Source organism: Vombatus ursinus, unplaced genomic scaffold (genome assembly GCF_900497805.2).
Source record: "Vombatus ursinus unplaced genomic scaffold, bare-nosed wombat genome assembly UNPS02014802.1, whole genome shotgun sequence".
NCBI classification, from domain to species: Eukaryota; Metazoa; Chordata; class Mammalia; order Diprotodontia; family Vombatidae; genus Vombatus; species Vombatus ursinus.
The window spans coordinates 31,268,829-31,294,523 of NW_020954580.1; the positions used below are offsets into that span (position 1 = coordinate 31,268,829).

Here is a 25,695-nt window from a genome sequence, read left to right on the forward strand (position 1 = left end):
GCTGAGTCTTCTGCTGTCAGGTCAGCAGCAAACTATCCCCCCAATGGATCTGCCCTCCCATTCTTTCCTTCATTTCTAATTGGAAGGTATCTAAACTTTAGCATGGTAGAGTGGGAATACTTTGGAACTGGAATCAGGAAAACCTGGTTTTGATTCTTGTCCCTGATCCGTATAAGTTGTATGACCTTGGACAAGTCACTGAACCTGTTTCTCCACATTAAAAATGAGAATAACAATATTTATATTACCTACCTCATAGGGTTGTTGTGAGGGTCAAATAAAATAATCAATGTGCCTGGTAAACCTTAAAGCACTGTATCAGTGGTGTCAAATTCAAATAGAAAAGGAGAGCTTCTAATTCATAATAAGGATCCCTGCTGGCTTCATAATGACAGTTTAAAAATATAATATATTCTGTGTTTTGTATTTTTTATTTAAAAAATATTTCCCCATTATATTTTAATCTGGTTCAGCTGCATGGGGGGGGGTTGTGAGGGAGAAGGTGTTGAGATATATAGGCAGCATGTTTAACACCTCTGCATTTTTTTTCTAGCAATTATAATTATTTTTTTCAAGATCACTGTATCTTCATCCTACCATTTGGCCAGGAGCATGCAAGGTCCTATCCAGAACTCTGGGGAAAGTCATTAGGGCTCAGAAGTATATGAGTAGAGCAGAATAGAAGATGCCTGAAATATTTGATGGAGTTGAATGGCTGCAGCCAGCCTGCTTGGCTTCATGGCTGTTGGAATTTTCAAAGCACCAGTTCCTGCTGTTCACAAGGCAGTCTTCACAAGTAAACCAGATCCCTGTGATGTCATGGTTGTATCTGATTCCATTTTCTTTGTATAGAGCCAGCCTGGAGGGTTTTGCCTCTTCGTCACCTGGTGGAATGGAGGGGGTCAGTCAAAATACCAATATAGCAACTCAACTGGTAAATGATTTAAAAATGAACATAAGTCCAAATAATTGTCCTGGCTAAATATTTCTATTTGATCAATGCTAAAGATAGAGAGGATGCTATGGCTAGGAAAAAGCCAGGCTGGCATTTCTTCTGGAAAATGACTCAATAGTTTGCTGGCAATAATCATGACCTATCTCCTGAGTTGGTGTGAGGAATGATGGATAAAAATGATTCAAATGGCTTGGAAAATGAGGTGCCATCCAGGGCATCACAAAGAAGTAGCAGCTCCATGGATTTGATTCATACAATGTGACAGACAACAAAAGGCACATTTATTTATACTTTCAACAGAATTTATCAAATATCTACTATAGAAACTGTGTTATAATGGAAAGATCACTGACTGAGGAATCAGAAGATGAGGGTTCAAGTCCCAATTCTGAAATTTACTACCTGTGTGACTCTGGACTTCACCTTTCTGAGTCTCAGTTTCCTCATCTGTAAAATGGGAAAGTTGAACGACATGTCATCTGAGGTCCCTTTCAGTTCTAGATCTAGAATCTTAGGTACAAGGCAGGTACTGTGCTAGGTTCTTGGGATACAGAGAGAAATTGCATAGAACCTGCTTTTGAGGAATTCTACTTGGATAGGGTACAGATATGACACAAATATAGCTAAATAAATATAATATGAGATAAGGGAGTTATGGGAGCAAAAGAGGGATCTAGAAAAAAGTCCTTTTGAAGAATTTGCAGGAGAGAATGTTTTTAAGCTTGAGGAATCAAAAGGTTTCACGGAGAAGGTGGCATTGATTTGAATGCTCCAGAAAGAGAACGCTTCTGGAAGTCAGAGGTTTCCCATTCCAAGTATGAGAAATACCTTAGACAAATGCATGGGAGTGGAAGACAGTATGTCAAGGTCTGGTACCAGGCAATTGACAAATTTAGCTGCAATGTACTCGATGCTTTGCGTGATGGGGCAAATGTGAAATGAAGCTGGGAAGGCAGGATAGAGCCAGATTTGCTAGGGCCTTAACTGTCAGGCCAAGGGGTTTGTAGTTTGTCCTAGAGGCAACCTAGAGAAGGTTTTGTTTGTTTGTTAGGGGAAGCAGGACATGAGTCGTATGTCTTAGGAAGAACTGTACCTTAGAAAGATTATTTGGCTATTTGGAGGATAAATTGTTGAGGGGAAGACACTGGGAGCAGGGATGCCAATTAAGATTTCAATTAAAATAGTCTAAGAGGTAATGAGTGCCTGAACTAGGGTGAGTGTGAATGGAGAGAAGAGGATGGATGCAAGGGATTCGGGGAGGCAGAACTAACAGTTATTTTTAAATGAATGAATGAATGAATGAATGAATACAAAAACAAACATTTATCAAGTACTTACTATGTGCAAAGCACTGTGTTAAAGCAGTAGATACTTACAGAAAGCAAGACAATCCCTTCTCTCAAGGAATTTTCATTCTAATGGAGAGATGATAGACATCGGAGGTTTCAGCAGCAAGTCACATGGAAAGGCCTCATGGTCCTTAGGTTTCAGCTGTAAAGCAGATGGTAACACATCACTTTAATGTTATTTCTAAGGGAAGCTAGATGGTGCAGTGGTTAGAGTGCTGGGCCAGAGTCAGGAAGACTCATCTTCCTGAGTTCAAATCTGGCCTCTGACACTTCCTAGCTGTGTGACCCTGGGCAAGTCACTTTAACCCTGTTTGCCTCAGTTTCCTCCTCTGTAAAATGAGCTAGAGAAGGAAATGGCAAACCACTCCAGTATCTTTGCCAAGAAAACCTCAAATGGGATCATGAACAGTTGGACATGACTGAAAAACAACTAAACAACAACAATGTTATTTCAACTGATAAAACCATATCAATTTCTGATATTGAATCATTTGGTAGTGCCTAGGATTTAAGTGGCAGCTAGGTGGTATGCTGGATTGAGAGCTGGACCTACAGTCAGGAAGACCCAAGTTAAAATCTTGCCTCAGACACCTACTAGCTTTGTGACCCTGGGCAAATCACTTAATCTCTGATGCCTCAGTTTTCTCATCTATAAAATGGGGATAATAATAGCACCTGCTTCCCAGGGTTGTTGTAAGGTTAAGATGAGATGATATCTGTAAAGCCCTTTGATAACCTTAAAGTGCTATGTAAATGCAAGCTAACATATTTTATTTTATTATTAATTAATTTATCATTAATTATTATTAATTTTTATTTATAATATATTATTTATTAATTGTTATTATTTATTGTTATTATAATTTTAGTTATTATTATTTTCAGTAACAGTAGCTACAGAGATGGCAGAGGCTGCAACCCTTACAAAATCAGTTACTGAATCACATCTCCATAAGGGTTGATTACTATGGAGGGGGCGGAGTGCAGGCTGGAAGCAGGGTCAATGATCTGGGATTTTTTGCTTTTCCCAGAGATCTTGGGCTCAGGGTCATGGGCTGTCTCCATTGGGGTAGGTAGGAATGTGGTGGTTGAAGTGATGGCAGTGGTTTGGTTCACCTGGGTCATTTGATCTCTTATCTCTTCCTCACAGTGCCTTGCTGCTTGGCAATTGACTGAATGTATGGTGGTGGTGGTGGGGCTGTGGAGATGATGGAGAGGGAATATTTAAAGAGGCTGCTGAGTTTTTGAACATTGGTGTTTGGGAGAACAGTGGTATCAACAGAAAAGGAAAAGGCAACATTTCAAGGGAGGAAATAATGAGTTCAATTTTGGAATGTTGAATTTGAGGTACAAAGGGGACATTCAGATAGAGTTGTCTATTTCGAAGGTAAACGTATAGGACAACTGTTCAGGGAAAAGATTAGATCAGAATATAGAGGTTTAGAAGTCATTTGCAAAGAGGTAAGAATTGAATTCCTGGTAGCAAATGGGATTACAAAGAGAAAGAATATAGTAAAGAGAATTCCACCCTACCATATTTTCCCTACTCCATGAGGTTATTTTTTTCTATTTGGAGGAAGAGAATTGATTCTTAGCAAAATTGGCAAATTAGTATACAAGTTAAGGGCTTGTACATTACACCCTCTGCCAAATTAGAATGTGGTATGAGAGGATGGAATTTCAGCCAAATATGAAAAATGGAAAGAATTGAGCAATGAGAATTCTGTCTCCAGACATCTCTTTCCTTTTCTTTCACAACCTCATCTCAAAATCATTATTGGAGATAGGGAACATTAGTAATGCTCTGGGGACACAAAACCATGCACACTGGAGGACCCTCATATCATAATCATAATCTTTATCTTCCTCTACCCTGTTCCTCAATGCAATTGCCCAGAGTGTCTACTATATTCCTGATGAAAATCTAAATGTTTTTAGGGCTTAATTCACAATATGACTAGGGAAAATTCATGGAGGAAGGAAGGAAGAGAACAAATATTTGTTAAGTGCCTACTATATGCTGGGCCCTGTGCTATGCACTTTAGAAAGTATTATCTCACTTGCTCCTCAGAGCAACCCTGACAAGTAGGTGCTAGTATTATCCTCATTTTTATAGTTTAAGGAAACTGAGACAGACAGGGGTTAAATGACTTGCCTAGGTTTTATAGCTAATAAATGTCTGAGGCTGAATTTGAACTTGGGTCTTCATGATTCAATGATCAGCTCTCTAAGTACTACTAACCTGAGAGAGCAAGTTATGAAATGTGGCAATACCTATTCAAGGATGTGTATACCTTTATGCCTTTATTCTGTTCTCTTCCACATTATGGATACTGTGTATTGTTACTTGCATATCTCATGTCTCTCTTGACCCTTCCTTTGCATTTCTCTGATTCTAGCTTGCAGTAGAGTTATTTATTTCCATTTATTCCTCTAGTAGATTGTAAGCCTCTAAAGACAGGAATATTGTTTCCCCTTTTTGTATCTCCTGGCCTAGCATAATACCTCATATTGTGCTGACATATACATATCATGTTACTTAATGCATATGTACCTAACTACATATCAGGTACTTCACACAAGTTATTGAATGAATTAAAGTGAAGTAGAGAGCTGAAGAAATGATTTGGGTAATTGAAAACTTTCTATCTTCACTTGTAATAGCCTGAACATACGTTTAGAGCTATTTAGAGCTGGAAGGCATTTTAGAGTCATTTAGTCCAATTCCCTCACTTTTACAGATGAAGAAACTGAGGCTGAGAGAGGTTAGAGTGACTTGTGTAAGATAACAACTGGTAAGTGGTAGAGCTGGTATTCAAACCCAGGTCTTTTGACTTCAAATCCATTGTTCTTGCCCCTGCAACGTACTGACTATTAGAACAAAAATAACTCATTTTGAAATAGAAGAAGGCCTCAGTTTCCTCCTTGGTTTTGTGTGTAGGTCCTATCTTGAGAGAAAGTTCACAATCCAAAAGTTGAAGAAAGACCGAAAATGAGCACTAACCATAGTTCCTGTAAAGTATGTGCATGGCGAGCAGAGAACCACTGTAGACTCTTGGGATCCTTGTAGTTATCACCATTTGGTCACCCACAAAGACTTCCAGTGAAACAGATAATTAAGAACATTTGGCAGGGAAGGAGAATAAAGCACAGAGGGGTTAACTTATGGTTGTAAGTCATCTGCTGAATAGCTATAAGCAGCTATTTCTTTGCACAGCCCATCCCTGACCTTTCTGAAATTGTAGTAGGATAGCATCACCATGAAAACTTGCCCTAGGTCTATTTCCTACAGAGAACACTGCCAAGCTACCTTCTGAGAATTATGTAGGATAGAAAAATGGACTAATTAGCCAAGGTCCCAAGAAGAGGAGCTTAAAAATGAAAATGAACATGGAAAATAATTATACAGGCAGAATGTAATTTGATACTTTAATCAACAACATGCCTGCTGTTTCTACACAATACCAAGTAAAGAGGTAGCGTGATATAGTACTGTAGAAAGGGCCCTGGACTGGGGGTTAGCACATCTGGATATGAGTTCTAGCTCTGCTGTAAATTGTAGAGTCTCAAGTAGTCACAATTTCTCTCAATGTCATCTGTTAAGTGAGAGTGGTGGACAAGCTCCTTCCCAACACAAAATATTTTATGGTTCAGTGAAGTGAGGATTTTGTGATAATTGGGTTCATTTGATGCATGTAGATAGTTGATCCAGAAAATTTAGCTCCTCAAGGTAGCCTGAAAAAGAGTATTACCCTCCTTGTATAGTTTCATTTATATATATATATATATATATATATATGTATATATAGATTTTTTAAAGGAGGAGACAAGAACATAATCACTTTTATTTCATCCCAAAGAAACTGTAGAAATCACATATTTGTCCATAACAACCCAAAGAAATCTCCTTCTCTCAGAATTCTATTTTCTGTCCAGGACCCAACATAAGCTACTCATAGTTTCACTTTATGGTTCATACTCTTCAGAAGGGAAATAAAGGTGGGGCTGCTAGAAAGACAAACCTCCACACCTTGCATTCTAGTGGGTCCCATTTTCACCCCCGAGTTGTTCACAACATTTCTCATCTATGCCCCCATCTTTCCACTTATGCAGTCACCACCCTAATTCAGGTTCATTTCTTGCCTGAACTATTACAAAAGACTTCTGGGGTCTCCATTCCTCAAGTCTCTCTCTATTCTAATCCATCCCACTCCAAAATAATCTTCCTAAAGTCCAGGTATGACCATGTTACCTCCCTGCCACCCTCATGTACTCTGTCTTCAGGACCAAATTAAAAATCTTGTTTGTCTTTTATACTTAAATTTTTTTTTTCAATATAAGAATCTAGTTTACCTACCTCCAACCTCCCCCACCCCTGCCTTGGGAAAAAACCTTTTGTGATAAATATACACACTTAAACAAAATTCCTATATTTTCTGTGTCAAAAAAAATCTGTCTCATTCTGCTCTCTGAGTCAATCACTCCTCTGTTAGGAGGTGGATAGCATGCTTCGTCATGGAATCATGGCTGGCCATTGTGTTGATCAGAGTCGTTAGCTCTTACAATGCTGTTGTTGGTATTAGGAATTGTTTGTCATTTCACACTGCACCAGTTCTTCATCAAATCTTTACAGGTTTCTCTGAAAAAACAGTCAAATCAACATAAATTAAATGCCTACTATGTTCCAGGAATTGTGCTAAAGCACTGGGGATAGAAAGACAAAAGACAGTGCCTACCCTCAAGAAGCTTACAATTTAATGGGGGAAGATAACACATAGAAAGAAAATGAAAGGTGGGGATGGTGTAGGATAGGGTCCCAGGAGTGGGGAATGATTAAGTTGAAGTCCCTTTCATCCTTTCTTATAGCACAATACTATTCCAATAGATCCATATACCTTGTGTTCAGCTATTCCCTAATCATATGGCATCATCTTGATTTCTAGTTCTTTGCCACCACAAAAAGAGCTGCTACAAATTTTTTAAAAAATAGATTTTTTTCTCATTCTTTGATATCTTTGGAGTATAGGCTTAGTTGTGGTATCACTGGATCAAAATGTGTGCAAAGTTTAGTAGTGTTTTGGACATAGTTCCAAATTGATTTCCAGAATGTTAAGTCACAGCTCCACCAACCATGCCTTAACATATCTGTTTTCTTGTAGTCCTTTCAATGTTGAGTCATTTTCTGTTTTTGTCAACCGTGGCCATCTCATGGGAGGTGGAACACCAATGTTACTTTAATTTGCATTTCTCTAATCATTAATTATTTGAAGCATTTTTTCATATAGTTATTGATAGCTTGGATTTCTTCCTCATAAAATTGCCTGTTTATGTCTTCTGATCATTTACCAATTATTTTTATAAATTTGAACCAATTCCTTATATAGCTTAGATATGAGAATCTTCTCAGAAAAATTTCCTGCAAAGCCTGCCCCCCCCCCACCAGTTACCTGCTTCTCTTCTAAGTTTAGCTGTATTGGTTTTTATTTATGCAAGAGCTCTCTGACTTTTAAAACCTTTTACAATCTGACCCCTTCCTGTCTTTCTAGTCTTACTTCAGTCCCCTGCATGTACTCTGATTCAGAAGTGTCGGCCTTTTTGTGATTACTTGAACTCCATTTCCTGACTCTGCTTTTTCACTGGCTGTCCTCCATGCCTCTAATGCTCTGCCACCTCCCCTTACTGTCTTGGCATCCCTGGATGTCATCAACACACCTTCTGCAGGAGACCTTTCCCAGTCCCTCTTTTTTTGCCCCTATTGCTAATACCTTCCCTCCAAGATTACCTTCAATTTACATTGTTCATTTCTTGTATAATTTTTTGCATGTTGCTTCTCTCATTAGAATGTGAACTTCTTGAGGTCAGGGACCATGTTTTTTGCCTTTCTTTGTATCTCCAAGGCTTAGCACAGAGTGTGGAGCATATTAAGCGAGCCTTTAATAAAGGCTTGTTGACTGACTGACTCCGGAACTAACCCCAAGGGCTTGGACTCCTCCTGGAAGGAAATGAATTTGGGGTTGTTAGGGTCTTTGCAGTGAGATCTATACTGTCTGAACATAATCACAAAAATCAAAGTCTAGCTTTTTACCCCTCTCCTCCATACCTTCCATGTCATGGCTTAGTCCTTGGCTTCTCTTCAAGCTCTTGAAGTCATGTTTATCCTCTTCTTCAAGAAGTTGGTGCTACTCAGAAATTCCACTTTTTCTCATTAGAAGGTTAGGTCCCAGAACATTTGAACTTGGGAGTGTTAGAGAGGCTATGGTCAGAACACTTTCTTTTTCTGTAGATGACTGGAGACTCAGCAACTTTGATTACTAGGAAGTATGGTTTCTCTCTCCAGGGGAATGTGGATGACAGGGTATGCAACCATCACACACCTCTGTTAGGCTTGTGTTCTGGCACCCAGAGGCAAAGAACTTGGGGTCCAGTAGCACTCACTGCTCCATTGCTGCTCTCTACTGCTGCTATCTCTTGGGCTAAGAGGCTGCCATCTCTGGAGATGAGGGCAAGGATAGTTGGTTGATACCTGAGGGCTTTGCCAATTTGCAAGTGGCTCTCAGAGACCAAGGTCCACTCCCAGGTTTCTGGTCTGTGACCTATATTGATTTCTTTCTAAATTTCTTTTAAATGAGTGTAACCTGTGGGTGAACCACTCATCATTCCTTCTACTTCTCAGCTCCTCCCTCCAAAGACTCTGGGCTCCTATGAATCAAGTCCTAATCTGGATCTTGACCACAAAGAGTAATTTTTTTCCCTTGGGCTTCTTGTCTTCACATAGATTAATTCAGGAAAATCTCCAAAATAGAACTTAAGCATAGTCACATCTATGATGTCCCAAAGGTGGGCACAGGATCTCCAAATCTTACATAGGTACTCAACATACAATATGGTTATTGTATATGACACAGTCTTTATTTCACTCCACAGATATTGACTTAAGATGCTAAGAATTTACTGGGGTCAATGAACAAAATACAGATGCACAAAGCACTCAAATATCCTATGCGGTCCCTCTGCTTCTAGAGAGTCATGAAACTTGAGATTAGTGTTTGAGAAACCTTCTGCCATTCCAGTGACTTCTTCTTTCCAATGGAGTCATACAAATTCTCCGTAAGGTTGGAAGTACCAACCTGTAGTTTAGATCTCCTCAGAAAAGTTAACATGTTTTGGAGTTGCTAAACAAGCAAAACCCTTCTCTTTGGATCTGCATTGCCTAAATAACTCACTGAATTACTATCCTAGTCAGATGCTTCAGAAGAACCATGTGGGCTTTCCTTTTATACTCCAAGCAGTATGCTGTATTAGAAATTATCTCTTGAAGGTCAAATTGAAATCTCAAATTCTGGAACTTATCAACTTGTTGTTTTCAGGAAGGCAAATCTCAAGGCTAGCACTGCCCAAGAAATCTCCCTTTCTCTGCTAGGAAGCTAATTCAAGGATCTTGCTTCCCAGAGAATCAAAATCCCTTCTTTTCTACACAGGAGGCTGGGATTTAGGGGAAAAAATTTTTTTTTGAAATCTTCTCTCAAGGTACATGTAAGCATATGGTCTTCCAATGACCATGTGTTTCTTCTCTTAGGCTACTGTTACTGTTTTTTTTTTTTCCCTTGGGGGGTAGGTGGGGTCTGGGAGAGGGCAGTGTGTGTGTTCCTTTCTCCTTGATTCACTTCAGAAGAAGGCTCAAATGAAAAGGAGAGGGAAGTTCTCAAGCACTGAGTCCCAGAGAGTGAGAGTAGCTTGCTTTTATGTACCATTATAAGAAGTGAGGAATTCTCAGTTAGCCAGCTGCTAGGAAGTACTATTTTCCCAACAGTTGCCTTCAAACCATGGCACATCTTTGCTCTGTAATCCCATCAATTTGATTAGGGAAACTCTTCAATTCAATTTGAGACTAACAATGAATCACATCTTCTAATCTGATCAGGTTTGGGGAACTCTTTAATTTGATGAGGTATTTCCTTGATCTGCTCCTCATCCCTTACAAGGAAAATGGCATAGAGTCAGGAAGTGTTTCACATTGAGTCTACAGGGATGCAATCTGCTGTGACTGATGAAAGATGTTTGCTTACCTTTCTTAAGTCATAAAGATTTACTCTTAATTGGTATGAGCTGGTTCTTCTGGATTCTCCAAAATTCATGGAGCCATGAAGACTGTGACAAACCTGACAGGCTGAATTTCTTTCCATCACATTTGATTCTGCTGCTTGTGTGTAAATGTGTCCTTAAGAGAATGCAGCAACTGGAAGAGGTTGAATCTTTTGTCAGATTAGTACATAGCCCTGGCCTTTTGTGATTGACTTTTTAATTGGTTGGCAAATGGAATTTCCTTTCTTCCTCTCTCAGTTACTGGAAGTCCTGGAATTCAAAAATTTTTTAAATTGTTTCATAAAAGCACCTTCCTTTACTCCCACTTTTAATTATTATTTCCCCACTGCTTTAAAGAAAGTCTTGAGATCTGATGGTTAAAATGGTCACTTTAAAAGCAAATGGGTTTCTGTATCTATCAGATTGTTCAATTCATATAAGACTCTGAGCCTGTCACTGATCCCATGGCACCATGTCTCTTTTCTTAAGGAGGGGTTAATAACTATTATGCTGAGTTATTATAGAGAAAAGTATTGAAAATGGATAGGGTGTTTGTAAAGACCAGGGAAATTCTAAGTTTCAGAGCTCTGTAGAGATTCCAAGCACTGTATTACTTTGATAGTATTTGCTTTCAGACCTTTCAGTAGTTCAAATTACCCTTGTGGTAGTAAATGTAGTATCATGGTGAACATGTTTGTCCTTTCAAAATTAGTTTTAAAAAATGATCAAAGCTTGTATTTGCCAAGTAAAATTAGCTGAGGACCCTGCTAAAAATAACTGGGAAAAAATCATGGCAAGGAACTCATTCTGACTATAGAATAGTGTTTTTCTCTTTTTAAATATTGGTATTTGGAGAAATGTATCCTGTTTTCACTCTATTTTAGAGTGCACTCTCCAATATCTATTGCAACCACTTACATTTTAATTTTCTTAAGTGGTTTCCTTGATGGATATTTTATTATAGGAAGTATGGGACAGTCTTGCCATCAGGGTGGGCCCTAGACAAAATTGTGGAGTAGATAAATTTTATCTCTTTCTCACTGGTGACATTCTTTGATCTCCTTGTATCTCTGCCCAGTCCTGCAAACTAGGTTTGCTTATGTTATCCTTTGATTTCTTAGAGCTGGGGTACTTGCCTTTTTCTGACCTTCCATGGCAGTGTTGCATATTTCACACTTTTAATCTTCTTCCTTCTCATTCAAAACTTTTCTTTGGTTCGGTTCCCTCCGGGTTCTATTTATGTTCTCTTCAAGGACTAATCTAATAAGCCACTTCATGCTAGTATCGATAACAGGTAAGGACTTACTGTATTATTCCTCTCAGAGAACGTTTGCATTTTCAAGGGATCTTTGATATATTAACCTCAGGGTAAGACTTTTAGGGATTTCAGGCTCCTTGGCTTCTTGCACAGGGTACTCTTGGGCCCCCTGAAATTATAACAGGTAGGCAACTGCCTCTGCTGTCTCTGAATAATGATCTATCTGTCAGACATATGGAAGGGTGATGCATACTAAGCATTAAATGATGTGGTTTTAGGGGTGCAGGGACCTCAAAACTATCAAGGTATAGGACAGAGTCATCTGGGAAGAATTTGTGGACTCAAGCAGTATTCCAGTCAAGTGGCAAAAAGTTTATTATAACCCTAATAAAATGGGCAGAGCTCCTTAGGGAACCTAATGGAGGTGATGCTTAAGCTTACACAGAAAAAGTTCAGTGAGTGGTGTGTCAAGTATGCTAATTAGGTGGTGACTTGCAGTTTCTGTCCCTTGGGCACAGGTGTCATTCACTACTGGCAACTCTGGGGGGGGTGACATATATAGCTTGACCTCTGGATTGTATACAGTAACTGTGGGAATAGTTCTGCTGGTACAAGATAGTTCTATTCATACAAGGGAAATTCTACAGAGGTCAGCTTGTTCTTGCAACAAGAAGAGATAGTTTGCCTCACTGAGGCCCAGTCATGAGTTATTGCCGGAGATAGGGTCTTTGGGTTGGGGAGAGATATGGTCCTAGGGCTAGGGTCCAAGCACTCCATCAGTAGTAGGCACTTCCCAGTCTTGTAAGTGTACTGGAAGATCTTTCCTCCCAAGTGGCAAGACTTAGGGGTTGAGAGGTTGGAGAGATTCTGAAAAACAAATGCAAAAATCACAGTATCAGAGGCTCATCTATAACTGCTCTGTTACTGTCTTAATTGAACAAGAGCTATTAGAAATACTCTAAGAGACCTTTAAGGCTTCACAAGATATTGCCTTTATATACAATGCCTACTTCTATGAAACCCCTTAATCTTGCCTGGTTATCCAGCTAAGGAAAGATGACTGGAATCCACCCGGGGAAAGTGGAGAAAACAATGGAGGATCTTCTAGGAGAATCAGAAGAATGGTAGATGGCCTGTACTTGCTACCTTCTCTCTTCATAGGTAAAAATAGAGAAGTGGAAGGGAAAGCATTTAAACCTACTATGTGCCAGGCACTGCAATAAACATAGCTTCTCAATTGATCCTCAAAACAACCCTGTGAGATAGGTGCTATTATTATTCTTATTTTACAGTTGAGGAAACTGAGGCAAACACAAGTTAAGTGACTTATCCAGGGTCACATAATTAGTGAGTGCTTGAGGCGTTATTTGAATTCAAGTCTTTCGACTCCAGACCCAGTGCTTCACTATCTAGCCAGCCCAACAAACGTTTAAAGGAGTTTTAAGTATTTAGGAAGTTCAAATATTTCTTTAATTGCTTTAGCATTACAGGGATGGTGATGAAGATGGAGGTAGTTATTAATAAAGAGTAAGGGTTTTGCTCGGAGGCCCAAAATTGCGAGTTAAGATGTGGCTTTTTAGCTTTTCTCATGGTACCTAACCTAGTTCCTAGAATGCCTGCTGGTAGTCCCTGGAAGAAAAAGATCACTACTAACTCTGAAAAACAAATTCCAGAACTGAATGTTATGATTAATTTGTGGGAAACCTTAAGGTATTTTTGTCTCTTGTGATTATTCCCAAAGGTGGGGGATTATGCTATGATGTCCTCAGATTTTGAGATTGAATTTTCTCAGTGGAATACACTCTCCTCACTCCTGGTCCCTGCAAACTTGTAATAAAATTAATTCTTTGTTTGATAAGCCTAGCAATACACTTTCCCAGATTGGAGGATGTCAGATCTCAGTTTGATAATGTTTATACCTAGTTCTGCCTTTTTATAAGAGCTTCTACTCTCTTCAGTGGGCATTCTGAACCTGAATTGCCAAGACCTATTACCAGGGAAGAAAAGGAACAGGTCTCAAAGGAATGAATTTTAATGTTATAGCACATTCTGCCCCTCAGTTTGGAAGATGCAGGTTCTCTCTTCAGCTGCTAGGTCATGTTACAATTTTAGAATCTAGTTGGAACTTATATCTTGCCTGATTTAGACATTTTACTTAAAGATGCCAGGGCTGGGGACAAGCAAGGCTCTGTCTGTCTACTGCCCAGTTTCATGTGAAGCTTAGTTGCCTACAGGAATAGCTGAACTTTCCAAATTCAGTGGGTAGCTAAGAGCTCTTGTGTGCCTACCCTGCTGCTGAGCTCAGGAGACACCACTGATTTCAATTATGACTTCTACAGGAAGCTTCTAGTGCTAATCTCTACTTATTATACTGTTACTAATCATGACTAATAACAAATGAGCACAAAGCACTTTTTAAAATGCTAAGTAATATTACTTCATTAAATGCAACTTACTGGGATTTTCTTTTTTTGGGGTGTGTGTATATCTCACTTTTTTGTTCCTTTCAAATGTTGAAAATGTTATATAGCACAAAGACATGGATCTTTCCCCAATATTTAGAAATTATTGATTAGAAAAAGAAATAGTGGGATTTCTAGGGAAAAATAGAGGTTTTTTCTTTTCATCATATCTTCTGAGTAGTTTTTCTTCTCCAGACCAAATTCTCTAGCTTTAATAGGAAACTCTTTTAAGACAGGGATTTTATAAAGTGCTTGGCATAAATGCATATAATGTAATATATGTATAAATGTGTATGCATATAATAGAAAGGTATTACATAGATTTCTATAAATATATAGATAATATAAATATATACATACACATATGTATATATTTATATTAAAACAATGTGTTCTTACTCTAAGGTGGGGATTATTTAGTTTTTGAAAGCTGATCATTGAAAGATTGTTATTAATCATAGTAAAATAATCAGTGTTTTGAAAAAGGCCTGCATAGGTCTCCATGTTATTTGTGAATACCAGGGTACAGAAAACTGGGAGGCAATGGGGAACCTTGGAAAGGGTGATGGAATTGGAGTCAAAAGAACCTGGGTTCAAATCCTGACTCCACTACTTATTCCCTGTATGACCTTGAGGAGGTCACTTACCTCCTCTAGACCTCACTTTACTCAACAGTAAAATGAAGGGGTTGGGGGCAGCTAGGTGGTACAGTGGATAGAGCACCAGCCCTGGATTCAGGAGGACCTGAGCTCAAAGCCGGCCTCAGACATATAACACTTACTGGCTGTGTGATCCTGAGCAAGTCATTTAACCCCCATTGCCCAACCAAAAAAAAAAAAATAAAATGAAGGGGTTGGACTAGGCTTCTGAGGCTCTTTCCATTTCTAAATCTATGATCCTATGAACTGAAACCCAAATTCAATAGCAGAGTCCTTAAACACATGACGAATCCTTTATTAGTGTGCTTATAAGTGACACTGGTTTACAGAAAACCAAATGTAATTAAATAACATTTAACCTGAAATCTACCACAGACTCAAGATATACAAGTCACACTTGGCAAGCAAACTTTACAAACACTAGGTTGTTTAAGGTGAAAGATAAAGTTCTAGTAAGTGATTCTAGCATATTGAGTTTTTTTTTTTGTCTTACAGACAGTTCCTTTGGCAATAACTTCCAGTTTTAGCTTTTATTATATAAAAATATAACAAAATTTCATTATGTACAAACATTACATTACACAATGTACAGGTTAAAAACACTAAGAAAATGACAAGCTACAAGTGAACTAAAATCTAAAGCATGATAAAAAAATTAAATACTGCACATTTCATAAAAATTACATTAACTACATTTTTTTGTTTGCAAATACCAAACAGTACTGACGTGATTGGAAATATTTTCCAACAACTTCATTTTAAGGCACATCTTGCATATTTATATATACAACACTGAAACCAGCCAATAACTTAGGGGCTTTTGGAGTGACCTGTATATGTGTGAATACATGCAGTATAGGGTTAAACATTGTCATTGGTCCCTGACTGAGGGGGCAGATACCTAGCAGGAGGGGGTTGATAGAGGGGTACCCCAATTTCTTGCAGGTCTGGGAGTCTCCCTGGGCGAGGGGGAGAAAGCAAAGTGATTGTCCTGTCATAGTCTCTGTGCAATACTTTTTCATAGACACTCTGTAGCCCTACTGTCTTAGGTAGCTGAGCCTGGTAATAGTTGTCCCTTCGAAGAGGATCCCTAGGCAGGGAAGTACTCTTACAGAAGGTTGATAGCTGAGCTGATGGATGGGGGGAAGAGTGAGCATTGGTTCGACCACAGGATGGGCTCCAGCATCGGTCAGAGTGTCCTAGGATCTTACACTCAGCAGTACAAGCCCATAATCCTAAGGATAAAAACAGAAAAATAAAACAACCCATGAAGATTATGATTATACATACAGACCTATACTTCTTGATTCTTATATACTGTTGCCAAAGAAATGTTATTTGACACATTTGACCATATGACTCCCCTATTCAAGCCACTCCAGTGATTTCTTTTGCTTCTAGCATCAAATGTAAATTCTTTTGTTTATATCTTCAAGCCCTATGTAACCTGACTCCTACTCTTTCCAGACTAATTAGATATACATACTTACCCTCTTGTACTTTGTCATCCAGCCAAAATGACCTCCCTGTTTTTCACTCAGGCTACTCCATCTCCTATCTCTGTGACTTTTCATTGGCATTCCCCAATGCCTGGAATGCACTCCTTCCTCACTAGTACCTCAAAGAGTCCCTCTCTTCCTTTAAGATAATAGCTCAGGCCCTATCTTACTGATTCTCCCAAGTGCTAGTGTCCTTCCACCCAAAATACATTGTGTTTAATGACTTTGTATGTATTTGCAGTTGTTAATTTTATATTTTTCTGTATATATTTTTATACCTATTTATTGTCAGCTTCATTAAAATGTAAGTTGTCATTTCATTCTTTGTAGTTGTATCCCACCTAACAGTGTCTGGCATATAGTAGGCATTTAAATACTTGCTTATTCATTTATTTCTCGGGTATGTTTGAAAAATGTGGTTGGAAAAAAATGTTGAGAGTGATTACACATCTTTTCATGAAATAGCACAAATATCTGCCCTGTACCTTTCAATGGATGCTTTAAAACTAGAGGCATGAACAGATTTTCCTCAGACAAGAAGCTTTTCGTTCTTATTAAAGAAATCTAAACTGAGATATTGGCTATGATCTTCTGCCTAAAAGAATGACTTCTCAATTTTTGAATACCTCATTTAAAAAATTTATTTTAAGATGATAATTTGTGGCCAAGGCACATGAGAAGTACAAAAGGCTTAGGATTCAAATCCTAGCTTGGCAACCTGTGTGATCTGTGAAAGTCACAACCTTTTATCCTCTGTAATTTGGGGGGATTGGTCTAAATTGCCTCTGAGTGTACATCTCTGATGGTCTTCCTCTCAGCTTTCAAGCTATGATCCTAGGAATACTTTTTTTTTTTTAAGAAAAAAGAGGAAAAGAGAGGAAAAAAGGAGAGGTTAAAAGAGAAAGTACACACTATGAGTTTTGAGAAGCCCACTGTTGCAACGAAAATCGTATGGAATCCTTACCACTCTGCATATGGTTGATGAGGTCCTTTTTCAGGGCGTCTCCACTGATGTCAGAATCGCTGTCATTGAAATCACTGTCCCCCTTGCCGCTATCTTTGCCACTGAATTTCTCGGCTTCCCGACCAGAGATGGTGTTGAAGGAGTGACCTTTCCAAATGGCCACAGGAGGCGCCGGTTCCTTTCCATAACCCGGGGAGGAGCTGTAGGGCTGGAGGGGGAAAAAGGAGCGAGAGGAATTAGAAAGGAATAAAAGGAGTTAGGCATTTCCTAAGAGCTACCAGCCACCCCATCCCTACCTCCTTTTATCATATCCCTTCTTCTCCCCACCAATCCTAGAACCCCTAGGGGCAAGAACCCAGTGGGACGCCTAACCTCAGCATGTGCTCCCCGGAGCCGCTTCTGCCCTTCGTAAAGACAGGCATTTTCCCTGGCACTGCCGCAGCCCTCGGTCCCTGGTACTTCAGTGGCAGCCGCCACAGTCTGGGAGCTCTCCGCGGTGGAGCCTCCGAAGGGCGCTTTGCTGCTGCTGCTGCCTGTGGGGAAGGCGAGCACGTCGAACATGTTGGCCCGAGAGCTAGGTCCCAGATTTCGGTCTTCCGGGGAGCTCGGGGACGAGGGTCCCCCGCTGGCGCTCCCAGGCCTCTCCTCCCGGCGTGGCCCGCCTTTGCGCACCTCCTTTTTGCGGCGGTTACAGGTGGTGGCAATAGTGATGATGGCAGCCAGCAGCAGTGTGCAGCTCCCCGCCAGCACAATGATCACGATAAGCGGGGTGTCCCACTGCAGCGACCCCGTGCCACCGAGCCTGGGTCCTGGGGGACGGGAGCGCTCGGGGCCGCCAGCTGCTGCTGGCAGGGACGACCCAGTACCACTTCCCGCCGTCACGACGAAGCTAACAGTGGCGGTGGTGGAAAGCGGAGGGTGTCCAGAGTCCGATACTGTTAGCAGGCCTCGGAACACGCTGCCTGGGGGTTCCTGGGACAGGTCCCCAGTGAGCACTATCTCCCCTGACCGGCGGCTTATGGAGAAGGCCTCCCGTGGCTCCTGTTGCAGCAGGGCGAAGGTCAGCTCTCCGTTGGCCCCCTCGTCTGCATCCCGGGCCTGCACGCGCGCCACAGCCGAGTCTCGGGCTGTGCGCCCTGGCACCGCCACCTCCAGGGAGCCATTGGCCGGAGTGGGATGAACGAGAACCGGTGCGTGGTCGTTCTGATCCAGAACCCGCACCTGCACCAGAGTGGTGCTCGAGAGCTGTGGGGAGCCGCCGTCGCTGGCCTGGATACGCACGTCCAGCTGGCGCAACATCTCGTAGTCGAAGCTCCTCAGCGCATAGATAGCCCCTGTGGATGGGTCCACCGAAACATAGGTGGATACGGCCTCCCCACCTCGACCCACTTCGGCCTCTAACAACCGATAGGTTACCTTCCCGTTGCGGCCTAGGTCCGGGTCTCGGGCTGCTACAGTGGCGAGGTAGGCGCCCGGGGGATTATTCTCTCGCACAGACACCTCATAGATAGGGCGGGCGAAGAGCGGAGCATTGTCGTTCTCGTCTCCCACGCGCACGGTGTAGGGCTTCACAGTGCGCAGCGGAGGGGAGCCGCGGTCCTCAGCCACCAGGGTCAGGTTGTACTCGGCGATGCGCTCGCGATCCAGGGCCGCCGCGGTCACCACTAGGTAGCTGCCCGCGTAGGCAGGCTGTAGTCGGAAGTGCTCGTGTCCATAGAGGGCGCATCGCACTTGCCCATTAGCTCCGGAGTCCCTGTCCGAGGTACTGACCAGTGCCACGAGGCTCTCTCGCGCCGCCCCCTCCGGGATAATCGAGGCCACTCCAGGCTCCGAGCCTTCAGGCCCTGCAGAGGAGGCCGAGACAGGGGCGGAGAAGGAGGCGGCGGTGTGTGGGCCTGTAGGGTCGTGGACCGCGGTTGCGGCTACTGCCAGAGGGGTGATAGAAATGTCTGGCGCGTTGTCGTTCACGTCGCGGATTCGCACAATGACCTTGCAGGTGGCAGAGCGAGGCCCTGGGCCTCTGTCTTGAGCCCTTACGTCCAATTCGTAGGTCTCCTTCCGCTCATAATCCACAGGTCCAGCTAGAGTGAGGCGGCCTGAGCGCGGGTCCAAGCGGAAGAGACGCCGAGCCTCAGGTGGGGTCCGGCTACCGAAAGAGAACACCACATCACCGTTGGGACCCTCATCCGGGTCTGCGGCGTCTAGGTCGAGCAGCAGGGAGCCCACAGGTGCGTCCTCCGCCAGCTCCACTTCAGTGACAGCACCCTGTGGGAAGACTGGGCTGTGGTCATTGGCATCCAGCACCCGAACGCTGAGGGCAGCTGTGGCAGAGCGCGGGGGGCGTCCCCCGTCCTGGGCCACCAGCTCTAGGCTGTAGGTGGCCTGGCTCTCACGGTCCAGTTCTTGCAGCAGCACCAGATCAGCGCATTTAGCGCCGTCCGCTCGCGTCTGCAGCTCCACGCGGAAGGGGCTGTGTGGCTCTGCCAGGCGCAGGCTCTGGAGGGCGTTGGAACCCACGTCCTCGTCCACTGCTACCTCCAGGGGGATGCGGGTGCCCACAGCCGCACTCTCCGACACCTCCACGGGGATTTGGGAGCGGGGGAAGCGGGGCGAGTGGTCATTGATGTCTCTCACCTCCACCTCCACGTGCACCAGCCGGAACTGTTCCTGGGAGAAACTGACCACGTCGAAAGCCAGGATGCACTGCGGGGACTGCCGGCATAGCTGCTCTCGGTCAATACCGCTCTCCCCGACGGTCAGCTGTCCGTCAGCCTCTCTCACCCGTATCAGAGAGCTGTTGAACTGCTTCATCAGGCGGAAGCTCATTTCTCCGGGTGCTTTCATATGCATATCTTCGGCCAACGTACCTATAACTGTACCTGGGGCATCCTCCTCAAAAGTGCTATATCTCACTGTTTTGCTCAGGGCTACTGAGAATAGCAAGCAGAGGCAGAAAAACTGCAAAGGAAAAAGGTAGGGGCTGCCCCCTTGCCTGACAGGAGTCATGCCACCTGCTTCGATTTGCTCTTTTGAGAGGCTAGGGGCAAGTCCTCTTGCAGTACTATATATTTTATTTCTCAATTTAAAGCCTTTCGATTGTCAGGCTCCTATGAGCATGCTTTGCTCGAATTCTCTTCGGAAGAGGAGCGTGCAGTCTGCAGCTTGGGTCCTTCTAGCTCTAGAGATGCCGATGGACCCTCCCTCCCTCCCTGCTCCGGCTTCTCAGGCTTCCTAGCAGAGCTGCAGACTCTTGCCTTTAGTAGACGCGGATATGCAAATTGACTGAGCCTTACAGCCAATGACAGGCGTCCCTTTCACACTGTTCTCCTGAATGCCTCTCAGAAAATCCCTTTAATGTGGAAAGGCTTAGAGAGGAAAACAAGAAAGGAAAATTAGGGAATCTTGTCTTTGTTTTCTTTAACTCTTTTTCATTTTTTTTTTTTGAGAGCAATCCTCAGATGAGTTGGCACAGGGAGCGTGGAGTAAAATGAGCTGAGTGTTTTGTTAATTGTACCACTCAAGCACCCTGCTGCTGAACAGGTGCCTTAAGTGCAAGTATCTGGGGATTTGAACTAGTCGCTCACTACTACCTAATCTTGGTTCCCTTCCCCCCCGCTTCTAGTCTGTATATACTACTTTTCTTACATGTGCACACAACCACTTACCTCTCTCAATATATACTCTTCCTGGCTTTTGAGGATTTGGTTTCTTTTTCTTCTTGTTCAATAGCGATCTGATTAGCCCCTCCCACTTAAAAGAGACTCCGAAGGGTAACTGGAAATTGATTTTATTCAAATTTGCGTCCCTAATTGTGTTTTACTCATGTGAAATCTAGCGATCAGAGCTGTGATTTGTCTTTCAGAAAATATTCCTAGGATGTTTTAGTATTCATGTCACTGTCCAAATGGCTTTCTTTAAGCCGTGGGCGCTAGCAGGCAAGGGAGGGGGAAAAAGGTCCAAATAGGATTTAGCATAAGCTTGGGGATATTTGGAAAGGTTTCAAAGATCAGACTGTATCAAAGGCTTATGAAGCTCTCGTTAGCCGTAGAAATATAATAGCATGGCAGGCTATCCCATTTGAGGCACCGATGTCTGTATTATTTCAGTATGAGAAGGGAAAGGGAAAGAAAGTTGAACAGTTTCCACAGCAGAGTTGGACTAAGTTGAATATAATGAGCAAACGCCACATGTATCCATTATGTGTCTCTATTCATTCCCAATCACTGCCATAACTCTTTGACTAAACGATGATGGGCGCTGAATCACACACAATGCCCAGCTCCTATTAAAGTACATTTGGAGACCTATCCCTCCTGATGCCCTGTTACGCCTAGTTAGAGGATTTTCTTTTTGTCCTAATAGGGCCTCTCTGGGAAGCAACACTAGTCTCATTCCAAAAGAACAAAATAACAGCATGAGGTTGAAACCTGGCACGAACCTTGGGGGACTTAAACCATCTGCCTACAAAAGTACGAAGATAGAGCAGAGTGAATCACTAAGTTTTACTGTTCCTCCATCCACAGGGATACAGTAACATTACTAACAAATGCAGTGAGCTGGATACTTATCTTTTTTTTTTTCCTTGAAAAAATTCCTGAAGCTCAGGGTGACTAGACTGAAGGTGACTATTGCCTGATTACAAATACATTCCACTTGAGCCACACTTGTAAAATAAACAAAACAAAGGAAAGGAAAGGGAAATATTTATGAAGGAGAACAAGCATAGGACTCAATAACTTATTAAGCAGATTCTATTGAATAACTGATATTTTGAAATAGTCAACTGGTTATCCTTGATTTTTATAAAGAATTTCAATCCCCTCTCAATCTCCAGTGTCTGAATGACCTTCCCGGCTTTCATAAATGCTTTTGCTTAGTCGTTGCCCGTATAAGTGGCCTACATGGGGGTGGGGGAGGGGAGAGAAAGAACAGAGCGGTAATTTTTTGACCTTCGAATAAGCTGAAAAAAGTCCTATGTTTAAGAAAAAGAGAACCTTGCAAGACATAAATTGCATAACTTTTCTCCCCGTGCCCTGAGGCCTACCTACCTATCCCTTCTCATTTCTTTTTTTTGCTAAAAGAAGTGAGGTAAGTTATCTGCAGTACTGGAAAACTGCGAAACAATGGAATGTGCAGAAAACTTCAGAGCAATAAGGTGATGTCTTTCCATAAATGCCACCTCTAGTGATTATTTGCCACCTTTGCTGACCCTCTCTTCTCTTCTTCCCCCACAACTGCCTTGTAGCATCTTTTTTTCTCCATTAGGAAGGAATCCTATGTGCAGGTAAAGTAATTTTGACTTTCTTCCAATCCTCTCTAGGTTCTGGAGAGAAACTTTCACTGACCCAGCTCCGTTTTCTGGTCTTAACCTGATCATCCACCACAACTTCACAATCCACCCCTCCCCCTTTCCCTAAAGCCACTGACTGCTACCAGTTCAGAACTCAACCCCTGCGGACAGCGAACTTGTCGCCAGAGGTGACAAGGAAAATGTCAGGCACCTGTAGAAATATTTACTGTACAGAGAAGTCAAGGAAGATGTGCAAGCTAGACTGACTGCTCTGTGCCAAAATCTTATCTGTCATTGAATCAGGGAAAGGTGACTCTAGCTGCTACCTTGAGTAATAACATCTGCCCAAATCTCAGCTGGTAGCGGCATGCATTCTTGTGAGCAATAAGAAGCATTTCTAGTTGCTCACTTCTACTCTCAGAAAACCTCCCTATGTTGTCAGTGTGTGTCCACGGGTCTTGGATGGGAAACAACCCTATTACACCAACCTATTACAACCTAAACATAGAAAGACCTGGGGGAAATTGCGTATCGCTGTTTATTTTTGTGTTCTTTTTCTACCTTAGAGAATTGGAACATCCTGTTCCAAAGTTAAGCCACTTTCTCTTAGTGAGTCATGGGTCTCTGGGCTTGGGTTACGATGTTTTTAAGACTCTGCATGCGTTTGAATTGCTTATGAGGCGGAAGGTCAGGCTGACAAGGAGAGAGAAGGAGAAAGAGATAAAAAAGGGCTGATAGATGAAGGAGGAAATAGCTTGAGGGAAAGAGACGAAGGAGGAAATAATAAATGTAGGTAGCGGGTTTCCTCATTCATTTTCTACACTGTCAGGTCTTTCATCGCTATGGAAGCAGCAGCTAGCAGAGCATGTGCCAAGAACCCCCAAGCCCAGGTCTGTAATGAGTACTTAAGATCCCTTTTAGAAGTAATTACCCCGAGAGGTGTGATGGCACGCGAGCGAAGCGAGCTCGGGTGCCTGCGGATTGCCAGTATTCTGCAGCCCTGCTGGCTGTAGCAGTCAGATTATGGAAATGGGATTTAAAATAGCGCATCAGCTCTCGGATCAAATCCCCGAAGAGGAAGGAGCAGGGTTAAAAAAAAAAAAAAGTTCGCCCAGCGCTGATCTGGCGGTACAAAAGCTGCTCAAATCGCCTTGTTATCATACCAAAAGGCTTGGGCGGCCTCAAAGGAGTCCCTTTCTCTTTATCTTAGCAACTTAGCAGACAACTGCCTCGGCAATCATGAGAACAAACATGACCTACAATGGTTGGCATTTTCTCGGAATGCAAATGTTGTGGGCTCAGAAAAGCTGGATTTCTCTGACTCAGCCTAATACCAGCATTGTGAAACTCGTGTGCAGACAGCGAGATTGACATGGGTGTCACGTGATGGATTAGATCTATAGGAAAGTTTTCAAAGACTCGACAATGGGTGGCTCAGCTTGATCTGATATCTCCCACAGTTTAGAGGGGGAAAGAATCAGGATATATTCTCACGTGTAATAGGATTATCTTTTCCATTTCAAGTTCTATACAGCATGTAATTTATTTTTAATTAGGATTAGATCTACCAGGAAAGAGAAACTAGACTACTGGAAAGTGCAATTCTAAGGATGGTTGGAGAAAGAAAGGTTATATTTTAACCTTTTAACTTTTTAAAGCCCAGGACCATGTTTTCCCCTCACACACTCTCTTCATGAGATAAACCTCCCAGAGAAGTTTGTATCAAATGTTCAGTGAAGCAGGGATCAGAAGGTGCTTTTCAGATACATCCAGTTCTTTCTTTGTAGGGGAAGCCTGCTTTACAAAATAGCCCTTACAGGTCCTAAGACATTGGACTTTGCTTGAGTTAGCTTTCCAAAAGTTGAATTGTCTTTTCCACAGTTTGGATTCTCACTAGTGGGTTCTTTTTTTTTTTTTTTTGATTGTGCCAAAAATGTATTTTCAAAAATTCATCTGTAGGTACTGGAGCAGTCATTCTTAAATGTAAAATATGACCCTAAATAATTTTTTAAAAGGAGGATCTTTGATTCCCACAGTTCTAAATCAGCTTCTAGAAAGTGGGGAATGTCTATGGGCATGAGGGTTCACACTACTGTGAAAATGAATTTTTTTAACTCAAACTATGAACTTTATTTTATGTTGACTGCCCTTATTTCCAGAGGAACAAAAATCTTTCACTATTTCTAGGCATTAGTCCAAGGCTCTCCCTTCTTCCAAGTTCTGCATGTCTCTCACAAAACTAATCAGGGTTTCCTCCAACCTTCCTTTAAACACTAATCATATAGAATCATACAACCTGAGACTTGGATGGGAAATCATATAGTGAAACACATTATTATTATTACAGATGAGAAATATATCATAAAAGTCAAAACCTGAATGTTTAACATTCTTCAAAAGGATGTTCACTACTGCTTTAATCCTTGGTAATTCACTTGAGATGCTGTAATGGAATAATGCATTTTGGATAATTACCATTTTCCATGTCTGTTTGTTTGCCTCAGTAACATCTGTGCTTCGAATTTGCTTTCTGGCAAAAATCTAATCCCATTTATAGAAGTAAACATAGTGATAGAAACATGGATTATGAAGTCTATATTCTTGTTTTCAGGCCTTTACAAAATATATCAGTAGTCTTCTGCACCTGACTGCAACAAATATTGACAGGAAGGAACTTCCAATGGCTTTTTCAGTCATTTCTGTAGAGGGTATGTATTATAGCCCAAGTCAAATAAGGTAAAATTAAATTTGTTTTGGATTCAGGAGCCAGGCTCTGATTTTTTAGGAAACAGAAGAGCATTTCAGTTTTCAAAGAAACAAAACTTAAAGGAAATATAAAAAGCAGCATATTGTCATAGGCTGCTGGTTCCCAAGCTCAGAAAAAGATTTCAATAAGGATCATTGAAGAAAGTGTCCAAAAGGGTCTTTTGGAAAGGCTCAAAGAGGGATTGCAGTGCATCTGAGCAGGATAATTCCTGGGCCTGCATATGGTCAGGGAGTGAAGAATCCCAAACAGCACCAAAATGAGTGTCCACCGCTGCTGTCCATTGCCCGGCCAGTGGAGGGAACCAAGGTGGGAAAACTAAGGGGAAGACCATCCTAGTGAGGTTAAATCTTCCTGTCTCATCCTGCAGTCCTGGGTGGTTACTGAGATGGCTCCTGTAGGAGGAAGAGGTG

The 25,695-nt window shown here is 42.0% G+C and overlaps 1 protein-coding gene across 2 annotated transcripts; it reads right to left on the reverse strand.

The window, feature by feature from the left end:
• Window positions 1-15,464: 15,464 nt before the first annotated feature.
• Window positions 15,465-20,374, reverse strand: LOC114051445 (protocadherin-8-like). Of its 2 annotated transcripts, none has more exons than XM_027873811.1 (3): window positions 17,901-20,374; window positions 17,229-17,436; window positions 15,465-16,000 (listed from the first exon to the last, which is right to left on the reverse strand). In XM_027873811.1, exons 1-3 carry the CDS (start codon window positions 20,232-20,234, stop codon window positions 15,627-15,629), a joined length of 2,916 nt encoding a protein of 971 aa, XP_027729612.1. In that variant the 5' UTR covers window positions 20,235-20,374; the 3' UTR covers window positions 15,465-15,626. The 2 variants fall into 2 exon arrangements, with proteins under 2 accessions (XP_027729612.1, XP_027729611.1); XM_027873810.1 differs by having other exon boundaries at window positions 17,601-20,374.
• Between the last annotated feature and the right edge of the window lie 5,321 nt (window positions 20,375-25,695).